Source organism: Panthera uncia (genome assembly GCF_023721935.1).
Source record: "Panthera uncia isolate 11264 chromosome B3 unlocalized genomic scaffold, Puncia_PCG_1.0 HiC_scaffold_1, whole genome shotgun sequence".
Classification (NCBI taxonomy): domain Eukaryota; kingdom Metazoa; phylum Chordata; class Mammalia; order Carnivora; family Felidae; genus Panthera; species Panthera uncia.
In genome coordinates, this window is record NW_026057582.1 from 103,280,508 (window position 1) to 103,301,594 (window position 21,087).

The window sequence follows — 21,087 nt, forward strand, 5'->3', positions numbered from 1 at the left end:
TTATGTTTATTGGGCTTTTTAAAAAAAAAATTGAATAGGTAAACAGTAGGCAAAATTATAAGCAGTATTTTAAAAGTTTTCATGCTTTTCTTGCCTGTCCCATCCTTATAATACTTAAACTAAAATAATGTCCTGATTTACCCTCAGCAAGAATTATATGCAGTTGTCCTATTTAGAATTGAATTTCATGCAACCAAGACATTCATCTGGGAAGAGCTGGGTTTAGTCTTCCTAATTGTATCTTTAGGCTTTGTCTCTAAGTAAACTGAAAGAATTGTCATTTATATTAGTATATAATCTGCCTGGCAAAGACATGTGATTAAAAAATTAGACTTAAAAAATGTTTTTAAGAGAAAATAGACTGTCATTAGCTTGTTGGAGACTGGTAAAAGTAAATGTATATGTTCTTAACTTGTGATTGAACTGTTTGAGTCAACAATTAAAATGAGCAGCTGCTGTGGACATGCATTTCAGTTCTTTTCAGTGTAACTTTAATTAGGCAGCCATTCTGTGTACATGCACTCACAAAGCAAGGATTTAGGATTTCAGTACACCTAAGCAGCTATGGAATTTATAACTTAATTACAGGATATGATATTACAGATTAGGGGAGAAACTGGGAAATAACATGATACAATTGGTATATTGTGTATTTTTCTTTTTATTAGTGTGCCGGTCCAACAAAAGCCCCTGGGTCTGTTTGACTTGTTCAAGTGTCCACTGTGGAAGGTAGGTGACATACTTATTACCTCACTACCCTACTTGATTTTTTCAATTTGCCTTTAAGCTTTATGTCAAAGTTTTATTGATTTGGATTATCAACACCATTGCTTAATCATAGTCTGTAATTTCTCTGTATGGCTTCCCTCTCCTAATACAGTCTATTTGCTCAGTGATAAAACTGAGGAAAATCTAGGGGGAAAAACCTTTGTATTGATACTCAGAAGAATTAATTTGATGATCAGATAATCTAGTAATATTTGATTAAAAAGATGAAATGAGAGAACTTCGAAATCTTTAAATAAAAGTTTACCTTATGGTTGTTTCTTAAACCTTTTAATAGGGTAAATTCAAGCATACACAAAAGTAGAGAGATAATATAATTGAACCCCATTACTTTCATCACCCAATTTCAACAGCTGTCAATACGTTGCCTGTCTTATTTCTTCTATTCCCTATACCATGCCCGGCTTTACTAACTTTTGAATCAAATTCCAGTTATCACATCATTCTTCTGAAAATAAAATAACAAAATGTTTACAGATAAAGAGTTCCCTTTATTACAGATAAAGGATCCCCTTGAAAATGATCTCACTGTGGAGTTCATTATTAATTGGTGTCTAAGATGTACCAACTGTTTCATTGTTCCATTAATACATTTTTTGTTTTACAAAAAACTCCCACCCCCACCTCCCCAATTCTGGTTCAAGCCTAGCTTTTCCTCCCCATTCTTGGCTTCAAAATGATGTTACTTAAATACTTTGATAACTCTTTTCTTCAAACTCAAATAAATACCAACCTTTGTGTTCTTTTACCTTGGCAGTAGCACATTTATTCCTATTGCTCTTTTAACTTAGAAAATCCACTTTGAATTTACTTAGAATGGGAAATCATACTGTCACACAGGTGGAAATATACTTTGTATTTATTAGGACTATTTCCCCATTGTTATTTTTAAATCTTCATTGCATGAAGAAAGCATCTATGTTCAGTTCACTTTTGATTTTTTACATTTTGAGTCGTGGAATTGAGTATTTTTTCCATGTACACTTAAAAGTACGTTTGGAAAATGTTAACTGCATATCTTAATTGTGGCTGTTGTGGTTTTGAAATCTCTAGGATTTGGGGAACCTGAAAATACTTTGTACAGATAACATTTTTTTTAAAAAAAGAAGAAAAGTACAAGCACTTAAATTCTGCACTTGAAGAGACAGATTCCTCTCCTAGATTTTGAGAGGTGAGAATTATAATGCACTAAAATTTATATAGTTCTGTTCTCCAGTTGTCTCATAGTGCTCTACGACCTAAATCTTGAAGGTCATATGCCAGCAAAAAGACCTAGCAAACTCGCAAAAATTGGAGAGATTAATATTCTTAATAGCAAGCAACAAACAATTCTCTTAAGTAGGTTTTGGAAAAACAAAATGAAAAATTTCTAGACTCTGCAGGTAGTCTGTTTCTAATTGCAAGCAGTCTTAAATTTAGAAATTTTACATAGTTTCAGAGAAATATGATTAAATAGATTAAACAGATAATGACAGTAGCTTGTGTTTGGTTCTTCATTTTACATACCTGATTGGTTAATTTTCTTTCATGTAATCCTGGGTATTGATTGCCAAGGGTTCTGATTTTCAGTAATTTTAGGCCAGTTGTCTGCAGAAAGTCTTAAATTGAATATTCCTTCAACTAGAAAACATAGTTTGTCAGTAGCATATTTGATTTATGTAATTTAGTTGGCCTTCACGACATCATCCTGTTTATTTTTCAAATTTTTGTGATTGTTAGAAGTCTGTGATATATACATTGATGCTTTTCCTTCTTAGACCAAATTGTCCAGTTAAAATCTAATCTAAATGAGGGAAATACTTGTTTTTATGTTATTCATCTTATACGTAACTGTTAACTTCTGAGTGATATATTTGAATATTACCCAAAACATTGCTAATCTTAATGTCAGCAGTAATACACTTCCTACTTTTCAGTGATATTTTACAGTAACCATTGAAACCTCTAGTACATTGAAAGACTATAGTGTGGTGGCTAAGTGAAGTATACGTACTATGTACAGATGACCAGTTTTCAAAGACTTAAAGTAATGCCTTATTATTATCATCATTCAGTACTGCTTTTTCTTTGATTTGGAAGGTGCTCATTATAAATAGTAGTTGTGTTTCTCATAGGACAGTATAAATTATATAAGCATAGGAAATTGAGGTAATTAGATGTTGAACCTATATGATGCCTTGGAATTTAAATATTGGGTGTTTCTTGACCTATGCAACGTATGTGCGTAATATGACCACTTTCTAAGCACAGAGGTTAAGTAACTCGTCTAAGTTCACGATGTCTAGAATGTGACAAGGTTACTTTTGAAGCCAGGAAGTCTAGTTTTTGAGCTTATACTCTTAATCTATATTTTATTTTAAAATTGCTTTATACCTTTGTGGACAAAGGACTCATATACACACAAGTTTTGGTTTTGTTTACTATGATGAAAAAAACAGGGGAAAAATACATCAAAGTTTAAGGTGAGGTTGTAGTGCCTCTGATGCTTCCAGCTTTCCTAGGGTAGAGGCTGGACCTGAAGTTCATCCTCCCTATTTACCCCAACTGTCCTACTTTCCCCAAGGTGAGTGTTGCTCCTAGTATAATTGAGATGCCTCATGACAAAATGTTACTTTAATTCTCTGAGTATGTTTATTTTGGTACCATTTAAACAACATTTGTTTTGACTGAGTTTTCAATTAGGCCTTGCCTCCTATAAATCGACTACTGTCTAGGGACTGGGAAATTTTGTTTTATAAGGTCTTCACAGTACTGGTCAGTTACAACATAGTACAGTATTTAGGTGGAGGTTGAGAGGAATTTGGGTGTACACCATACGCATTATTTCAGTTTCATTCTGCCTTCTGTAATACATTGATTTATTAAATCTGAGTTGGAAAGTATTAGGAGATTTTTATGAATATAGTTGACCTTTGATTGTCCATGTAAAGAAATAAGTTTAGGTTTAAGATGATTTGTACTTTCTGTTGTTTCCAAACAAACGTGTTTCCATATGAGTGGAACTAATTATTTAGGCATTCGAATACAAGATCTGAAGCCATATTGATGAGAAAGAGACAGAAGATGATCTTGTTTCCATATCTGACTTTCACCTTTTATATTAAGCAGCAGTCCAGGCATAACCTATGGTCCTTTGGGAAGTGGTTGAGTGATTTAGTTTACAGAGTTCACCTTTGAGAACAACCTGAGTTGGGGGTTAGCAGTCTGAGAAAAGCTTAAAAAAAGAAAAAAGCTACAGCAAAAGCCTTAGCAGAGGGGTTGATAAGTGATAATGTCAATGGTATTGAAACTGATTTGCATAGATGATGCTTTTCCTTGCCTCACCCTAATCTGTGTATAATTAAAAGTTGACTGTCATGTTTGATTGTAAAAAAGCATATTTTAAGCACTCAGCTTAATAAATCACTATCCAATTGAATGCTTTTATAGGGCTGAGTACTCTTAAAAGGAGGAATTCTTTCTCATTCTAGTTTGATTATCATCTGATTTTATTGTCATCTGCTACTATTTTAACTTCCAAAGTAATATTTGGATTAAAATAAATTTTTATTTGGTTTTTATAAGGTATGTGAATGGCCATGCAAAAAAACATTATGAAGATGCACAAGTACCCTTAGCTAATCATAAGAAATCAGAAAAGCAAGATAAACCTCAGCACACAGTGTGTATGGATTGCAGTAGCTACAGTACATACTGGTAAGTATTAGTATTTTCTGGAAATGATATTCCTTAGTGTGCAAACGTTGTCTCATTTTCCTTGCTCTCACCTCTTCCCCGTCAATCTCTAAACCAGTGCTGCTGCCATTACCTCCTTTTTGTTCTGTTAGGACTCATAGGGGATTGGAGCCATTGGGAATGCCTGGCCTTATTCATTCAGTTTTTACTCTGCATTGTTCCCTTCAACTTCTGGGCCTCCTTCTCTTTCCCACCCCCTCTGTTCCTTGTTCATCTCAGTAAACTGCAGGGCAATGAAAAGCATTTGTTTGTGGTTCTTTATAATTCTTTTTCTTGTTTTGTTTTTTATTGAAGAATATTATGATACAAACTTCTGTTAAAAACAAACAAACCAAAAAAAAACCAAAAAACAAAAAAAAAACCAAGCATATGCTTTTACTGTCTGGGTAACATTTTGTTATGTAATCTTAAAAATGTAACTTCTTTTTAAAAAAACTGTTCTGACACTCTGTCTTCTTCCAGCACAGATCCATTCTCTTCTCCTCCTCTGTAGATAAATGTTAAGGATTTCATGTGTAGCCTTTCAGGCTGTTTTTTTTGTTTTGTTTTGTTTTGTTTTGTTTTGTTTTGTTTTGTAAATATCACATCCTTTAAAATATTAGAGTCCCTGTTCTCTCTTTGTAATATAGTATACATATATATTTCATATAAATGGCAATGAAAGAAGTATCAATTTTTGTGACTACTTAAAACTAGGTTATTTAATTTACAGTAACGTTTAACAATTCATATCCATTTGTTATACTCAGAAGGTCACTGTTTTTGCAGTTTTAACTTCAGTGTTAAGCAAATGTTTTTCGTTGACTAGTAAATTATGATGATGAATTCTTTACTTGTTTTAATCAGTTTACTCTCAATTCAGAAGGTTTTTGACATTGAAGGGGGGAAAAAAGCCATTTGAAGGATCCCTTTGGAGATTTTTTTTTTGGCCATACAGCCCTTGAATGTCACATGAAAGCAGTACTGGGCGCGGATGGGGATTTAAAGTCTAAATACCACTTTTGATTCACACTCTACTGAAGTTTTGTGCTAATCTTTTCTATATCATCCTTAGTTGGTTATTGTATTGTAGAAAAATGTCCATTAAAAGGAGGAAAGAATGGCTTCCCGTCTTTAAAATTTTTACAGGTTGAACATTATTAAATTGTGGCTATTGAATAAATACCTTAAGATTTAGTCATTTAGACTACTACTGTTTCGGTGGAAGATGTCCAGACCTGGAAGAGAGAGAAGCTGGAGGTAGATAAAAATAAAAAGTTTCAATAAAAATGAAAATCTTGCCAAGATTTTGACACATGGTCTAGTGCTCAGTTTATTGTTATTTGCTGTTGTAAAACACTGCTTCCTATGAAAGTTAAGCATTAGCCAGGCTTTTAAAGTGTTCTCTTTAGTTTTTCCTCTTTTCCTTCAGGACACTTAGATACTAGAATGAGGTAGCTACCTAATTGACAGAACCATGTTTCTTTAAGACTATTTCTTTTAGTGAGTGGAAATTAAGATCATTCTTTAGGTATAATCTCACAATCATTGTTGTGAGTCAGACCACTCTATACATACTAGATATTGAAAACACACATTTTTCTTCATTTTCATTTAGCAGTGTGCATGAAATGTTAAATTGGGAAGTTTGGAAATACAATTCGATCTCTGTGTGCTATGTAAAAAGTTTGCAGTGGGTTTTCTTGCAGCTGGTAAGATTATGAGGAAACAGTAACTCTGAGGAAATTTAAAAAATTATCATAATGGAGTGGAATTAATATTCATAGGTCTATTTAAAAATATGTTGTATACTTCAGTGTCTTTATTTGTAAAAATACATTTGAGACTTTATGAATTTTGAAGGAATGCCTTTATTAACCAGAATTGCAATTTGATTTGTTTTATGTTGGTATAATATGCTAAAGTACATGTGGTTTCATGGCTGAATTGGAATTAAATGGCAGATGTTTAAAAAAAAAATTTTTTTTAATGTTTTTTACTTTTGAGAGAGAGAGACACGAGTGTGAGTTGAGGAGGGGCAGAGAGAGAGAGGGAGACACAGAATCTGAAGCAGGCTCCAGGCTCTGTACTGTCAGCACAGAGCCCAACACAGGGCTTGAACTCATGAACCATGAGATCATGACCTGAGCTGAAGTCGGACACTTAACTGACTGAGCCACCCAGCTGCCCCTTAAATGGCAGATCTTGGGGAATATACACCATGGCAGAGCCTTCTTGGCCAATTGCCAGTCTTTTGTGTGAAGTTATACAGAGCTGCTGCAAGTGTATGGACACTCAGAGCTTCTGCAACGTAGGACGGGAACTGCATCTGGTCACATTACTGTATCATTTGGGGGTTTAAAAACAAAATGCCAGGGACTCACCCTGTAGCAGGATTACACTGATGCCTTAAAAGAAATCTGTGATAGTTGCAAGCTGAGAAAGCTGTACTCTAAATTAAGTTTCCTCATACCTCAGTGTGATTAAGAAAGAAATGAAAAAGGATTTCTTCTTTCTGTATGAATGTGTGTGTGTTATTTTCTAGTACACTTCAGTAATTTCACTTCAGTTTATAAATTTTCCTTGCCCATAAGTTTCTTGTGGTTAGACTCAATGATTTGCTTCGTTGGTAAAATATTGGTGCATTAGTTTTAACTTTATTGTTATTACCGTGGTCAAAATCTTTTTACTTTAGTTAATGTTAAAGCTCCTTTTCCATGTGCTCTGTACTCTAAAGAAGTTGAAACATGCTCTTGAGAAACATGCCATATCTTTATTTCCCCTTTCCAAGAGTCCCTGCCCTGTCTTATCTTTGCATATCCTTCAGTGAAGTTAACCACTGAACTCTCCCCAGTCCCTCCTCCCAGCTTCTATTGTAGCTAGATGTAATCGCTCCTAAACTCATAGTTCTTGGGATACTTGTAATTTCCTGCTGTGCATTAGGTTATTTGTAAATGTCCTTGGTGACTGCAGGAACCGTATGTCAGATCATCTCTTCCGCGCTACTCAGTGTCCGGTGCAGAGAGGGCAGTATATGTTTGGAGGTTTGTATTTTGTTACATATCTTCCAAAAATGGGGAAGGTTACATCACATCTATAATATCGTGTCCTTTGGTCATTTTGGAGGACTGAATAGCCATGGAAAATCTTTCTCCAAGAAGACCTAAATCATGGCAAGTGTGAGCTATTTTATTTACCTCCCAAGAAGGACACCTTGCTATAGCTCCCTTCACTTCTCACATAAACAGGACATCTGGAAGAAGTTCATATCATCCAAACAGAACAACATAAAATGGGTCACTGTTTCTAAAGAGGGAAAGCGACACCAAAAGGAGTAATTTTGATTTGACACAGACCTACTCATTTAGGAGATCAGTCAGCTAAACTGAGCTTTGAAGTCAAGTGAAGATTTCTATAAAAATGAAAATCTCCCCAAAAATGAAAATCACTCCCACAAGGGCTACTGTTCACTTTTATTATTTAAGTAATTTATTTTTTCCTCACACCCCATCTTCTCTCTCCAGTCAGTAAAAATGGAATTGTATGTGGTATATGTTCTTTTATCACAAAGAAACTAAGATTAAAATTAGGAACTTTGATTTCTTATGTAGATATTTGGAGTTAATAGTTTTTAAATACTGAACAAATAGCTTTTGACATCTGACATAGTCTTGCCGATTCCGATCCTTATCAACAGTAACTGAATTTCTGAGGATACAAAAATATAAAAGGAATATTAAAACTAAATTACTAGAATTTTTCTTTTCTGGCAGGTAATGTTTTAAGGCACTCTTTCACACAAGGAAATAATTATGAAATGTTAAGCAATTCATTTGTTTAGAAAAAAGACTTGTATTTCAGATTTTAAACACCTGTAACAAATAGTTTTAACTAAAACTAGTAAAAATAAAGCTCTTATTTGTGGACTTAAATTGATACCGAATTGTTCTCAAAGAAAATTGTGATTGACTATTAAAAAGGGGAACATCTTTTGACTATCTTTATAAATAATTTTAGTACAAATTTTCAGTGATGTAAAGATTAGAGAATAGGAAGAGTTTTGTTTATTTAAAAACAGCATTTTGAAGTTTATTTATTTATTTTAATATGAAATACATTGTCAAATTGGTTTCCATACAACACCCAGTGCTCATCCCGACAGGTGCCCTCCTCAGTACCCCTCACTCACCCTCCCCTCCCTCCCACCCCCCATCAACCCTCAGATTGTTCTCAGGTTTTAAGAGCCTCTGATGGTTTGGCTCCCTCCCTCTCTAACCTTTTTTTTTTTTTTCCCTTCCCCTCCCCCATGGTCTTCTGTTAAGTTTCTCAGGATCCACATAGGAGTGAAAACATACGGTATCTGTCTTTATGGCTTATTTCAGTTAGCATAACACTCTCCAATTCCATCCATATTGCTACAAAAGGCCGTATTTCATTCTTTCTCATTGCTGTGTAGTATTCCATTGTGTATATAATCATTTTGAAGTTTAAAAAGAACTTTTTTAATAGAGGTGTTCTGAAAACATAAAGGGCTCTTTCCTAATAAGCTAGTACTTGTTTGCTTTTAACAAAGGATATAGATTTTCTCTGCAGGTATTGTTCTAATTTTCCAAAATTGGCCTATTCGATGGCAATACATTAGAATTTAATAAAAGAATTTAAAAATAAGCTTGCTATGTAAATGAGTTCTTTTGAGTTTTAACTTTTCTTGGTTTGAAAAGATGAAGTCACTGGATTACAAGCTTTTTTTTTTTTTTTCTTTCCTGTATCCATATCTAGTATTTATAATAAAACCAGAGATCAAATTTGCCTCCAAATATAACAATACTATACAAGGGAATGAAAAGGAATTTAAAATTTATTGCTGGATCCCCTACTGCCCTTTTTGAGGGGTACTTTTTGCATAGAAGTTTTTGTTTTATTTTGAGGGGATTTTTTGGTATTAGTATTATACTCAACTTACCGTTTAAAGATCACTTTGTAGGGGCACTTGGGTGGCTCAGTCGATTAACCATCCAACTCTTGATTTCAGCTCAGTTCATGATCTCACACTTCATGAGTATGAGCTCCTTAGCAGGCTCTGCGTTGACAGTTGCCTGCTTGAGATTCTCTCTCCCTCTCTCTCTCTGCCCCCTCCGCTGCTCGTACATGCGCGCTCTCTTTCTCTAAAAATAAATAGCATTAAAAAAGATCACTTTGTAGCTGTAGGTTAAAAGATTGTTTCTTTACTGTCGCATAAAAAATCAGGTTCATTTGTATGATGGTTGCTTCTTGTTTCCGATTGGTGGAGAGTCGTTTGGCTTGGGAGTATTTTCTTAGTTCTTCAAGGATGCGATACGGATCTTTGTAACTTTAATACCACTTAATAGGAATGGAAAAACAACCTTAGAGTTTTAAAGTTAAGAAAGAGAAATTTTTCTCTGTTTTGGGTGTGATATGTGTGCCATAAAATATGGTAGCATTTGAGCAATTAAAAGTGGCTAGTACAGGGGCACCTGGATGGCTCAGTACGTTAAGCTTCCAACTTCAGCTCAGGTCGCGATTTCATGGCTCATGAGTTTGAGCCCCGCATTGGGCTCTGTGCGGACAGCTCAGAGCCTGGAGCCTGCTTCAGATTCTGTGTCTCCCTCTCTCTCTGCCCCTCTCCTGCTCTGTCTCTCTGTCTCTGTGTCTCTGTCTCAAGAATAAACATTAAAAAATATATAAAAATTAAAAGTGACTAGTACAGGGCACCTGGGTGACTCAGTGGGTTAAGTGTCCAACTTTTGATTTTGACTCAGGTCTTGATCTCACATTTTGTGAGATAGAGCCCCACATCAAGCTTTATGCTGACAGTACAGAGCCTGCTTAGGATTCTCTCGCTTTCCTTCTGCTCCTCCCCTGCTCTCACGCATGTGTGCATTCTGTCTCTCAAAAATAAATAAACTTGGGGTGCCTGGGTGGCTCAGTCGGTTAAGCGGCCGACTTCAGCTCAGGTCATGATCTCGCGGTCCGTGAGTTCGAGCCCCGCGTCAGGCTCTGTGCTGACCGCTCAGAGCCTGGAGCCTGTTTCAGATTCTGTGTCTCCCTCTCTCTGACCCTTCCCCGTTCATGCTCTGTCTCTCTCTGTCTCAAAAATAAATAAACGTTAAAAAAAAAAATTTTTTTTTAAATAAATAAACTTAAAAAAAAGTAGCCAGTGGGACTGAGGAATGTTTTGTTTTGTTTTATTTTAATTAATATAATTTTAAATCACCACATGTGGCTGGCAGCTATTATCTTGGACAGTTCAGCCTCAAACTATTACAATTTAACATTGATATATTTTAATGTTATAAATCTTTCAAAGCATTTAGACAAAAATCTGACAGAAACTCCAAAAAGAAAATAAGTCAGTTTCACAAATTAAAATAGTTGCAGATAATTAAAACTTAAAGCAAATATAACCCAGCAAGATGTACCAAAAAGAAAAATTATATAATTAATTTCATGTGAAGTCTGCAGACATATTCATTATTTGTATCAACGTATTTCATAAAGAACCCCCAGTTATTATATCATTACAAGCAAAAATACATTTATAAATAGCCATTTCTGAATTTAAAAATCCTAATAACATTGAAACAAAAGGAAATTATTAAAATGTCACAGTCTTCTAAAAACTAAAAAAAAGGAAGCATCATGTACTAAAGCCATTTCCATTAAATCAGAAACAAGACAGAAATACCTTTTATAATCATTTACATGCGGGGTGCCGGGGTAGCTCAGTCCTTTGAACATCCGAGTTCAGCTCAGGTCATGATCTCGCAGTTCTGTGAGTTCAAACCCCACTTGGACTCGCCTGCTGTCACCTCAGAGCTCTGTCCTTGTCTCTCTCTGCCCCTCCCCCTCTCATTCTCTCTCTCTCTCTCTCTCTCTCTCTCTCTCTCTCTCTCTCACACACACACACACACACACACACACACACACACACAAATTTTAAAAACCGTAAAAAAATGAAAAAAAAAAAAAAAAAGATCAGGGTACCTGAGTGCCTCAGTCGGTTTATCATCCAACTTCAGCTCAGGTCATGATCTTAAGATTCCTGAGTTCAAGCCCCATGTTGGACTCTGTGCTGATGGCTCAGAGCCTGGAGCCTGCTTCGGATTCTGTGTCTCCCTCTCTCTCTGCACTGTACCCCCCCTCCCCCACTGCCTGTGTGCGCATGCTCTTTCTCTCTCTCTCTCTCAAAAATAAATAAATATTTAAAAATCACTTACATGATTGTCAGTATTATTTAGCATTGTTTTGGCAGTTCTAGCCTTTGAAGTAAGACAGTAAGTAAATGAGATAATTAGTATTAATATTGGAAAACGGGAAAAATTTGTTTTCAAATTACATAATAGAATGCCCAGAAAATTCACAGAAACTTTAGTAGAAAACAACTAGAATTAGTTAAGAAATTTTGAAATGGTGATGTATCATATACAAATAATAATAGCTTCATTAGCAGTTATCAGTCAAAAATGGAAATACCCAGGGACAGCTGGGTGACTCAGTTAGTTTTGGCTCAGGTCATGATCTCATGGTTCGTAGGTTCAAGCCCCGCAGCCAGCTCTGCGCTGGCAGTGTGGAGCCTTCTTGTCTCTCCTTCTCTCTCTGTCCCTCCCCCATTTGTGCTGTCTCTGTCTCTCTCAAAATAAATAAACTTTAAAAAAAAAAAAAGGAAATAAAGAAACAAACAAAAAAACCCCCAGCGTAATGGCAAAAACTATAAACTATATGTAGGAATAAACGTATTAAAGACACAAAGCAAAGACATAGATCCTTTGTGAATAAAATTCCGTGTTATAAGCAGTCCTTTCCTCCCCAAATTTTTACCTTCAAAATTTTTACTTGAGAGTCTAATTTGCATAATGATTTTCAAACATAATGTGAACAGGAGTGTCTGGGTGCCTCAGTTGTTTGAGTGTCTGACTTTGGCTCAGGTCATGATCTCACGTGAGTTTGAGCCCTGCATTGGGCTCTGTGCTGACAGCTGAGAGCCTGGAGCCTGCTTCAGATCTCAGATCCTCTGTCTCCACACCCCCACACCCCCTCCCCCCCCCTTCCTTGCTCACGCTCGCGCTCTCTCTCTCTCTCTCTCTCTCTCTTTCTCAAAAATAAATAAACATTAAAAAATAAAAACATAATGTGAACAGCATCCAGAAAAAATCACAAGAGCAGATGTGTTGCTCTTATTCAGTAAATATCCATTGAGAACCTACTCTGTGCTAGGAACCTAGTTTTTTTAGTGCCAGCAGTCACCAAAATAATGCCCTTGAGGGGATGAAAGAAAATATAGGACTTCTATTAAATGTTTTTATTGGGGTTCCTGGGTGGCTCAGTTGATCATCAGACTCTTGATTTTGGCTCAGGTCATGATCTCACAGTTTGTGGATTTGAGCCCTGAGTTGAGCTCCGTGTTGATGGGCTCTCTCCCTCTCTCTCTGCCCCTTCCTCATTCATTTGCATGTTCTCTCTTTCTCTCTCAAAAATAAATAAACTTTTTTTAAAAAGTTTATTAAAAAAAAAAAAGCTCTGGCCAGCATTTCATATACCTGCTGCTGGTAGTCTTTAGATTAAGTGGTCATGTGTCATGAACTGTACACAGAATGTCTTGAATCAGAGCTTCGTGTGTGGAGTCCTCACCCTTGTTCACCTTTAGCATTTTGCAGTTTATTGCAGTCTGCTTAGTTACATGGATTTACTTAGTTTTTCCAAGTCAACCCTCATCACACGATACACTATTTAAATGATTTTTACCAAATGGGGCACCTGGCTGGCTCAGTTGGTAGAGCATGCAACTCTTGATCTCAGGATTGTGAGTTCGAGCCCCACATTGCATGTGGAGGCTACTTACAATAAAAAAATAATACAAGAGATTTTTACCAAATGAGCCCTGCAAGATAATAATGCAAAAACTAGTGAACAAGAAAAGGGAAAGCTAACAGACTTTCCCACTCTGAGCTCATCAAACACAAGAGAAGATAAAAATATTGGCTATCTCATAAAAACACAGACAGATCCGATAAGTTTGGACAGAAAGCTTAAGCTATAAGAAGTATGAATTTGTATCTATTATCATTAATGTCAAATCTCACCCTGTGTATATTATGCTTTGAGATATTAGTTTAATCATAGTGTGAAGATATCATGAATAACAGGACATTTTCAAATAGTTTATTTTACCTCCAGCTTATTTTAAGATGTTTCTTTTTTATATTATGCACATTAATTTAGATTTACTTACATATATGTGATTTCTTAATACAAACGTATAAATATATTGGGGGTAGTTTTGTGGTTTACTTTTTAACTTGATTAGGTGCCTGATGAAACTAATTTGGAGATTTCTTCTTAATAGATGAGGGTTTTGCCTTTTAGAATTAGAGGGGGCATGTAGTGCAGGAGTGAAAATAGGGAAGAAAGAAGTGTTTCTAAAGTTAGAATTGGGGCGCCTGGGTGGCTCAGTCGGTTAAGCGTCCGACTTTGGCTCAGGTCATGATCTCGCGGTTCGTGAGTTCAAGCCCCGCGTCGGGCTCTGTTCTGACAGCTCAGACCCTGGAGCCTGTTTCAGATTCTGTGTCTCCCCCTCTCTCTCTCTGACCCTCTCCCGTTCATGGCTCTGTCTCTCTCTGTCTCAAAAATAAATAAACGTTAAAATAAGAAAAGAATTTTTTTTTAAGTTAGAATTAAAAAAAAAAAAAAAAAAAGCCAGGGAAAGAAAGCACATACGGAGATGACCAAAAGTGAGGAATATTTTTGTCATTAAACAAGTGAATGGTCCTACATGGAAGATATTAAAGAAAGGGAAGGGAGTTGATATATATGGGATGAAAGCTTAAATCTAAATGCAAAGCATGTAATACTGAAGTGAAAGGGAAGATTGGGAGGGAAAGGTGAGAGAGAAGAGAATGAAGGTAAGGCTAACATTGTGGGACCATCAAATACTATAGCTTAATTTGGCTGTAGTTATCTGTAGATTTGAAAGTCACTGTATAAGGGTGTGGGTGGGGTGGGAAAGATCATACCAGAGGAAATAACCAAAGTAGAGAATAGAATGTTAGTTGAAATAGAGGAGAAAAAAGATCGATCTGGGGGAGATTTTATAAACAGAAAAGTAGAAAGGATTAGATATGATTAGATGTTAGAAATTAGAAATAAATGAAAATCTAAAAGTATACACATAAGGAATCAATGTAATCAAGAAATTGGGCAGTTTTATTTTGCTCTTTATTAGAGTAAGCAGAATGTGAAATAAACCTCTGATTTTATCCATTTTTTACCTCCCTAATTATATAGTAGTATAAATAACATATTTTTTATGAAAATTTAGCTGCTACTTGTATATTCTTTCAGTGCAAGGTAGTAAAGTTAATTATTATCTTAACATCAGTGTACATGTAATTCCATACTATATGCTTAATTTCTTTATTAACTATTGGCTTAAAGTAATTTGAAACTATTTAGAGATCATTTTTGGCTGAGGGAATTTGGATTTGAGAAGAGTCTTTACGTAGCCAAGATGATAGTGTGGTTTGTCTCAAGGTGTTAGAAATAAAGATACCAATCCCCTTCCTGCCTTGTTTTTTTATATCCTATTTCTTTATCTAACATCACTAATATGTTGCCTGATATGATTTCTAAGTGTTATTTTTTATCTTTAATGCTCAAGTTACTTACATTTTCTTAAAAAGTTCCTTTTTCTAAATACAAAAGTGGACCTTTTCCTTATCTGACAAATAGTCTATTAGAAGTAGAACTCATAGCCATCTTTGTACTTTCTTGGAAGTTCTTCTCTAAGCCTGAAATAGTCATGTGATGCTTTGATGAATTAAAAAAAAAAAAAAAAGTAGAGCTTATCTTTACTTGAAAAATCACCTAAAATCACTAAATAAGAACTTTCTTAATTGTAAATTTAATAACCTAAAAATTGGTCGTGTAATATTGGTGGTTCTTGACTTGTGTTGTTACATACTTGAAGTCCTATGTGTATGAGGAGATGCTGAACCCTGGCCCTCTTCGAGAGAAGTACTAATCAAGTTACTTACCTGAACTCTGACCAGCTTCCTCCTTTCACAGTTTCTCAGTGACAGCAGTATAGAAAGAAGAAAAAGAGGAATACAACTCTTTATAGTATTATTTCAACTACATTTTGTGAGCCAGGTGTATGTTCACCTTATGACATTTAACCATATTTTATAACATTTATTTCAAAATGGGAAAAGCTTCCGAGTTTCAGAGGACCAATCTACAAGCTTTTGAAACCCATCCTACAAGTTAAGTACTTTTTTGTACTTCTTTTTCTGACATAATCTTCTTGAAGGGAAAACCAAGGAGAGTGGCTGTTTTTTTTTTGTTTTTGTTTTTGTTTTTTTTAGGTGTTTGAGGTAAGTATAATTCTGACCGATTGGCTTCAACACAGTTGTAAACCAGAAGAGATGTTTAAATTTTATTTTTTTTAATATATTTTTTCATGTGTATTTATTTTTGAGAGAGAGAGAGAGCACACAGGCAGGGAAGGAGCACGGGTGGGGGATGGCAGAGAGAGGATCCAAAGTGGGCTCTGCGCTGACACTGTAGAGCCTGATGCAGGGCTTGAACCCACAAACTTTGAGATCATGACCTGACTGCTTAACAGACTGAGCTGCCCAGGCGCCTCCAGAATAGATGTTTAGAACTTGTTTACTTTTTTTTGTTTTAAGCTTATTTATTTGGGGGGAGAGGAGTAGAGAGAGGGAGAGAAGAATCCCAAGCAGGCTCCGCACTGTCAGTGCAGAGCCTAACACAGGGCTGGAACTCACAAACCATGAGATCATGACCTGAACCAAGATCAAGAGTTGGATGCTTAACTGACTGAGCCACCCAGGCACCCCAGAACTTGTTTACTTTAAATCCTTCTGTTTGCCTTGGGACTTTTTAATACCAATATTAGTGGGATAGTTTCCAGTTTGAAAGCAGTGTCTTCAGCTAGGACTAAGGCAACCAGACAACATTTAAATTCTCATTTATATCCTACTTTTGCTACTTGTTATCTTTTGACCTCTGGGTCAGGGAGGAAGAAGAAATCAAAAGGAGTTGGGGCAGGTAGAGAAGACTGTGCTGTGAGGCAGCTCTTGGTTACACAGAGGAAGGAAACTAACAATTATTGATCTCTGCCACATGCCAGGCACTCTTAAAAGTTTTGACCTATAGAAGTAGGTGCTTTCCTTTCAAAATGTCGTCGTCGTCGTCGTCGTCATCGTCATCATCATCATCATCAAATAATAGTGGTAAATTATTTCAGTTATCAAACCATGTGGTAAATTCAGAGAGTATAAAAATTATAATCTTAAAGATAAGTGTCCTTAGTGACTGTAAGAAAACCTAAAATTGGCTCTTGAGAAATAGGGGCAGTTGTGAAAACATTAAAAAAAGTTTCAAACCAGTGAAAACAACACCAGACAAAACAAAAATGATTTCTTATAGTTCAATAAAGTTAAATTTGTTACCCCTTTATGATATTGGGTAGTAATATGGAGTATTAGAGTGGGTAATGTCCTAGATACCCTTTAGATTAGCAGTGCTACCACCAGAGATAATACAAGTCATACATGTAATTTAAACTTTCCTAATAATCACATTAAAGCAGAAGAAATAGGTGAATTGATTTTAATTGTATATTTTATGTAACCCACTTGTTCAAATAATGTGTCAACATGTAATCACCATAAAATTAGAGATCGTTTGTATTCTTATTTTTACATGAAACCTTCCAAATCCAGTGTATATCTTACACTTACAGCACATCTCCAATTCAGATGCTAAATTTTCATTAGAAATGCTTGACTTCTATAAAAATTGCAGTTAAAAAAAGTAGATTCTAGGGGTGCCTGCAGCTCAGGTTATAATCTCACAGTTCATGAGCCCGAGCCTGCATCCGACTCTGTGCAGACAGCTCAGAACCTGGAGCCTGCTTCAGATTCTGTCTCCCTCTCTCTCTGCCCCTCCCCCACTTGTGCTCTGTCTCTTTCTCTCTCAAAAATAAACATTAAAAAATTTTTTTGAAAACCAATTTCATAAATTGGTGATGATGCATAGCATTTGCACATATATACTGAACAATTTTAATAACCACATCCATGATACAGTCTCCTTCAGAACACAAATATTTTCAATATGTATCATACAGTGGAATAAATACAAGGGAATTTTAGTAAAATTTTTTTAGTAAAAAAAATTTTTTTAAGTTTACTGTTTTGAGAGAGACTGAGTGTGAGTGGGGTAGGGGCAGATAGAGAGGGGAGAGAGAATCCCAAGCAGGCTCTGCACCATCACCGCAGAGCCTGATGCGAGGCTCAAACCCACGAACCATGAGATCATGACCTGAGCCAAGATCAAGAAAAGGATGCTTAACCAACTGAGCCACCCAGGTGCCCCATAAATTCAGATTTTTGATCTCACATAGCTGGCCCATTGTCTGTCTTGATAGAAACTTTTTCCTATCTACAGTCGTTTGAGACAAAACATACCCACAGTATTAATTGGTCAGTATCTCTTGTGAAACTCATGTAAAGCTAAAAATAAAAGTACTTGCAATTTTTCAGATGTTGAATTGATTGACTTTAATTGTTAGAAAAGTCCTTTATTCACTGACACTTGCTTGGTGGGTCAATTTAAGATCTTTTACATTTTGGGGGTGCCTGGGTGGCTCAATTGGTTAAGTGTCCAACTCTTGATTTTGGCTCAGGTCATGATCCCAGGATTGTGGAATTGAGCCCTACATCAGGTTCTGTGCCACGCGTGGAGGCTGCTTAAGATTATTTCTCTCTTAGAAAAAAAAAAAACTTTCACATTTTGTAAAATCTCTTTTTAATCTTTTCCTCGAATTTTAAATCCTAATTCCCTTAATGAAATGACAATTTTTTTTTTATCTCTTCTTCTAAAAATGGTTTTCTTTCTTGAGCAAGAATCTAGGCCATTTTATAGTTGGCCAAAATTATAAGCTCAGATCCTTTACTAATCATTGAGACATTTTTTTGTTGTATAATTCTATTTCATGAACTGCTTTAAGTTTTGTCTGTTGAGAGGCAACTTCTTATTAAATGAATATGCATTTGCTGAAGGTGACTCTTAATATTGTCTACTCCATTATCTTGAAACCTTTTTTAATATAACATTCATTTTGCTCTGCTGTAACAAATTGTAATTGCCATCCTTTGTAAAATTTGTGACATAACTTCTCTACTTGATACTGCCTCATTAGTGTGCCTTCATGTGAAAGTTAAAATTTTTTTCATAATTTTTAAGCTAGAAAAAAAATTTTATTATAGTTAAAATAAGTATTTCAACTTAACTATCAATTACTGTTTACATAACAGTAACTCTGCTGTCTGTATAAAATATTCACATAAACATTGCAGTGCTGCATTGTTGCATAGAAAAATAACGAACTCAACCATTCTGTTGACATAAACCAGATTGGTAATATGCTAATGCGTAATACTAGAAATGACACATGCACCCATCATGTGATGTAATAATAAAAATGAAACATAGTTTTACCAAAACCATAAAATTGTGTTTAGTGGAAAAGTATTTTGTAAAAATACTTGAAATTTTTTTTTTCAACGTTTTTTATTTATTTTTGGGACAGAGAGAGACAGAGCATGAATGGGGGAGGGGCAGAGAGGGAGGGGGACACAGAATCGGAAACAGGCTCCAGGCTCCGAGCCATCAGCCCAGAGCCTGACGCGGGGCTCGAACCCACGGACCGCGAGATCGTGACCTGGCTGAAGTCGGACGCCCAACCGACTGCGCCACCCAGGCGCCCCTGTAAAAATACTTTAGATGTTAAGTGAAATTTTGTATCAGTTAGAATTTTTTAAAAATTAAAATTCAATTATTCAGTTGCATCAGTCACATTAGCACAGCTGTAGAGTCTTGAGCAACTTATTTAATTTTTTTTAATGTTTATTTTTGAGAGAAAGAGAGACAGTACGAGCAGGGGGGAGGCAGAAAAGGGGAGACAAAATCTGAAGAAGACTCCAGGTTCTGGGCCATCAGCATAGAACCCGACACGGGGCTCGAACTCACCAACTGGGAGATCATGACCTGAGCTGAAGTCGGATGCTTAACGGACTGAGCCACCCAGGCACCCGGCACCTTACTTACTTTAATGATGAAAGTTCAGAGAGATGAAGCAACTATATCCAGTTAAGCCAGATTTATTTAGAATGGAGCAAAAGCATAAGTAAATCTATATTTCAGTATATGAAAGTGTTACTTTAACAAATGTTATTTTATATTCTAGGCTAAAGCCATATTACACCAAAAAGAATTACTTTAATAAGAAAAAAAACCCAGTTATTTAGTTTAACTGGACATAGTTTGTTTAAACAGAACAACAACTTTTTTGTAGAGGTTAGAGTTTCCAGTTAGATATTATTAGATATTATGGCTTAGGGTAAATATATGAAAAATGATCTAAATTTACTCTTAGACGTTGCTCCCCAGTTGAACACTAGCATTTAACATTGTTTTTGTTTTGAATACTGAGTATTTTATTTGTAATACATGCATAAATTTATGTAAACATAAAATGAAAATGTAAGGAAGAATGTAGCAGTGCAATTTGATTCTTCAGTCAATGCTTAAGCTTCATGGAGGAACCAAGTGATTTAAGCCCAGATTCACAGAGTAGACCTTAACCCTCTTAACCTTTATGCTGAGAAGAAGCAAGGAATTAAACCTTTTCACTAATTTAACTTTTTATGTTTTTATCATAAAACTGATAAAGAATTATTCTCCTGCCATTGCTGGTTCTTTGGTCATAGAAAAACACTCCAGGATGTAAAAGGATTTTGCTGTTTGTGTACATGTTAGGAAACTTGGAGAATACATTAGAGACTCATGATTGACAGCATAGGTAGTCAGTTAATGGGGGAAGGGGTGTTAAATAGTTACATATATATTATTATTTTAGAGTTTTCAAAAGCATCACTTGAAATTTTAACTTCTGTAAATAAGAGACACAAGCCATGCTTTTGTGTGTGTAATCTTTTTTTTTCATTACTCTCCCCCTTTTCTTCTCATTTTATTATAGACTGATTACAGACATGTAAGAAATATTTTTTGGATTCTGCTGAAATGACCTAATTTTTACTAGTTGCTATGCATTCAAAGTTTAATTTGCTCAGAATGGCAGCATTATTGTCATTATTCTTTGGTAGTTAAAATAGTGGTTTTATACAAAGCTGCTATTCAAAAGAACATATTGGTACTAGCTTGTAAGGTTTTTTGTTGTTGTTGTTAAAATTGGCTTTATTCCAGGAAAAAAATTAAATGCTAATGTACAAGGTAATGTCTATTACATATGAGTCCTTGTAATTGCTTACTGACTTGCTACAAACACACACAATATCTGTTTTGTTTCTTAATTTTTAACAGTGTTGATTTTTTTTTGAGAGAGAAAGTGCATGTGGGGGAGGGGCAGAAGAGAGGGAGGGAGAAAATCCCAAGCAGGTTCCATACTCAGTGTGGAGCCGAACGTGGGGCTCGAACTCATGACTATGAGATCATGACCTGAGCTGAAATAGAGAGTTGGAT

General features: G+C 35.5%; 1 protein-coding gene and 1 pseudogene across 7 annotated transcripts in view; both read left to right on the forward strand.

Annotated features, from left to right (window-relative positions):
* LOC125908873 (keratin, type II cytoskeletal 8-like) overlaps nt 1-21,087 on the forward strand; it is a 327,398-nt pseudogene that overhangs the window by 232,920 nt on the left and 73,391 nt on the right.
* Nucleotides 1-21,087, forward strand: part of USP3 (ubiquitin specific peptidase 3) — a 106,597-nt gene that overhangs the window by 30,582 nt on the left and 54,928 nt on the right. For 4 of the 7 annotated variants that reach the window (XM_049611718.1, XM_049611721.1, XM_049611719.1 and 1 more), the window contains exons 2-3: nt 669-729; nt 4,351-4,482. In XM_049611718.1, the coding sequence (XP_049467675.1) occupies nt 669-729; nt 4,351-4,482 (193 nt within the window). Of the gene's footprint in view, nt 1-668; nt 730-1,839; nt 1,958-4,350; nt 4,483-21,087 lie in introns of all 7 variants that reach the window. The other 3 variants (XM_049611724.1, XM_049611722.1, XM_049611723.1) reach the window with 1 other exon arrangement.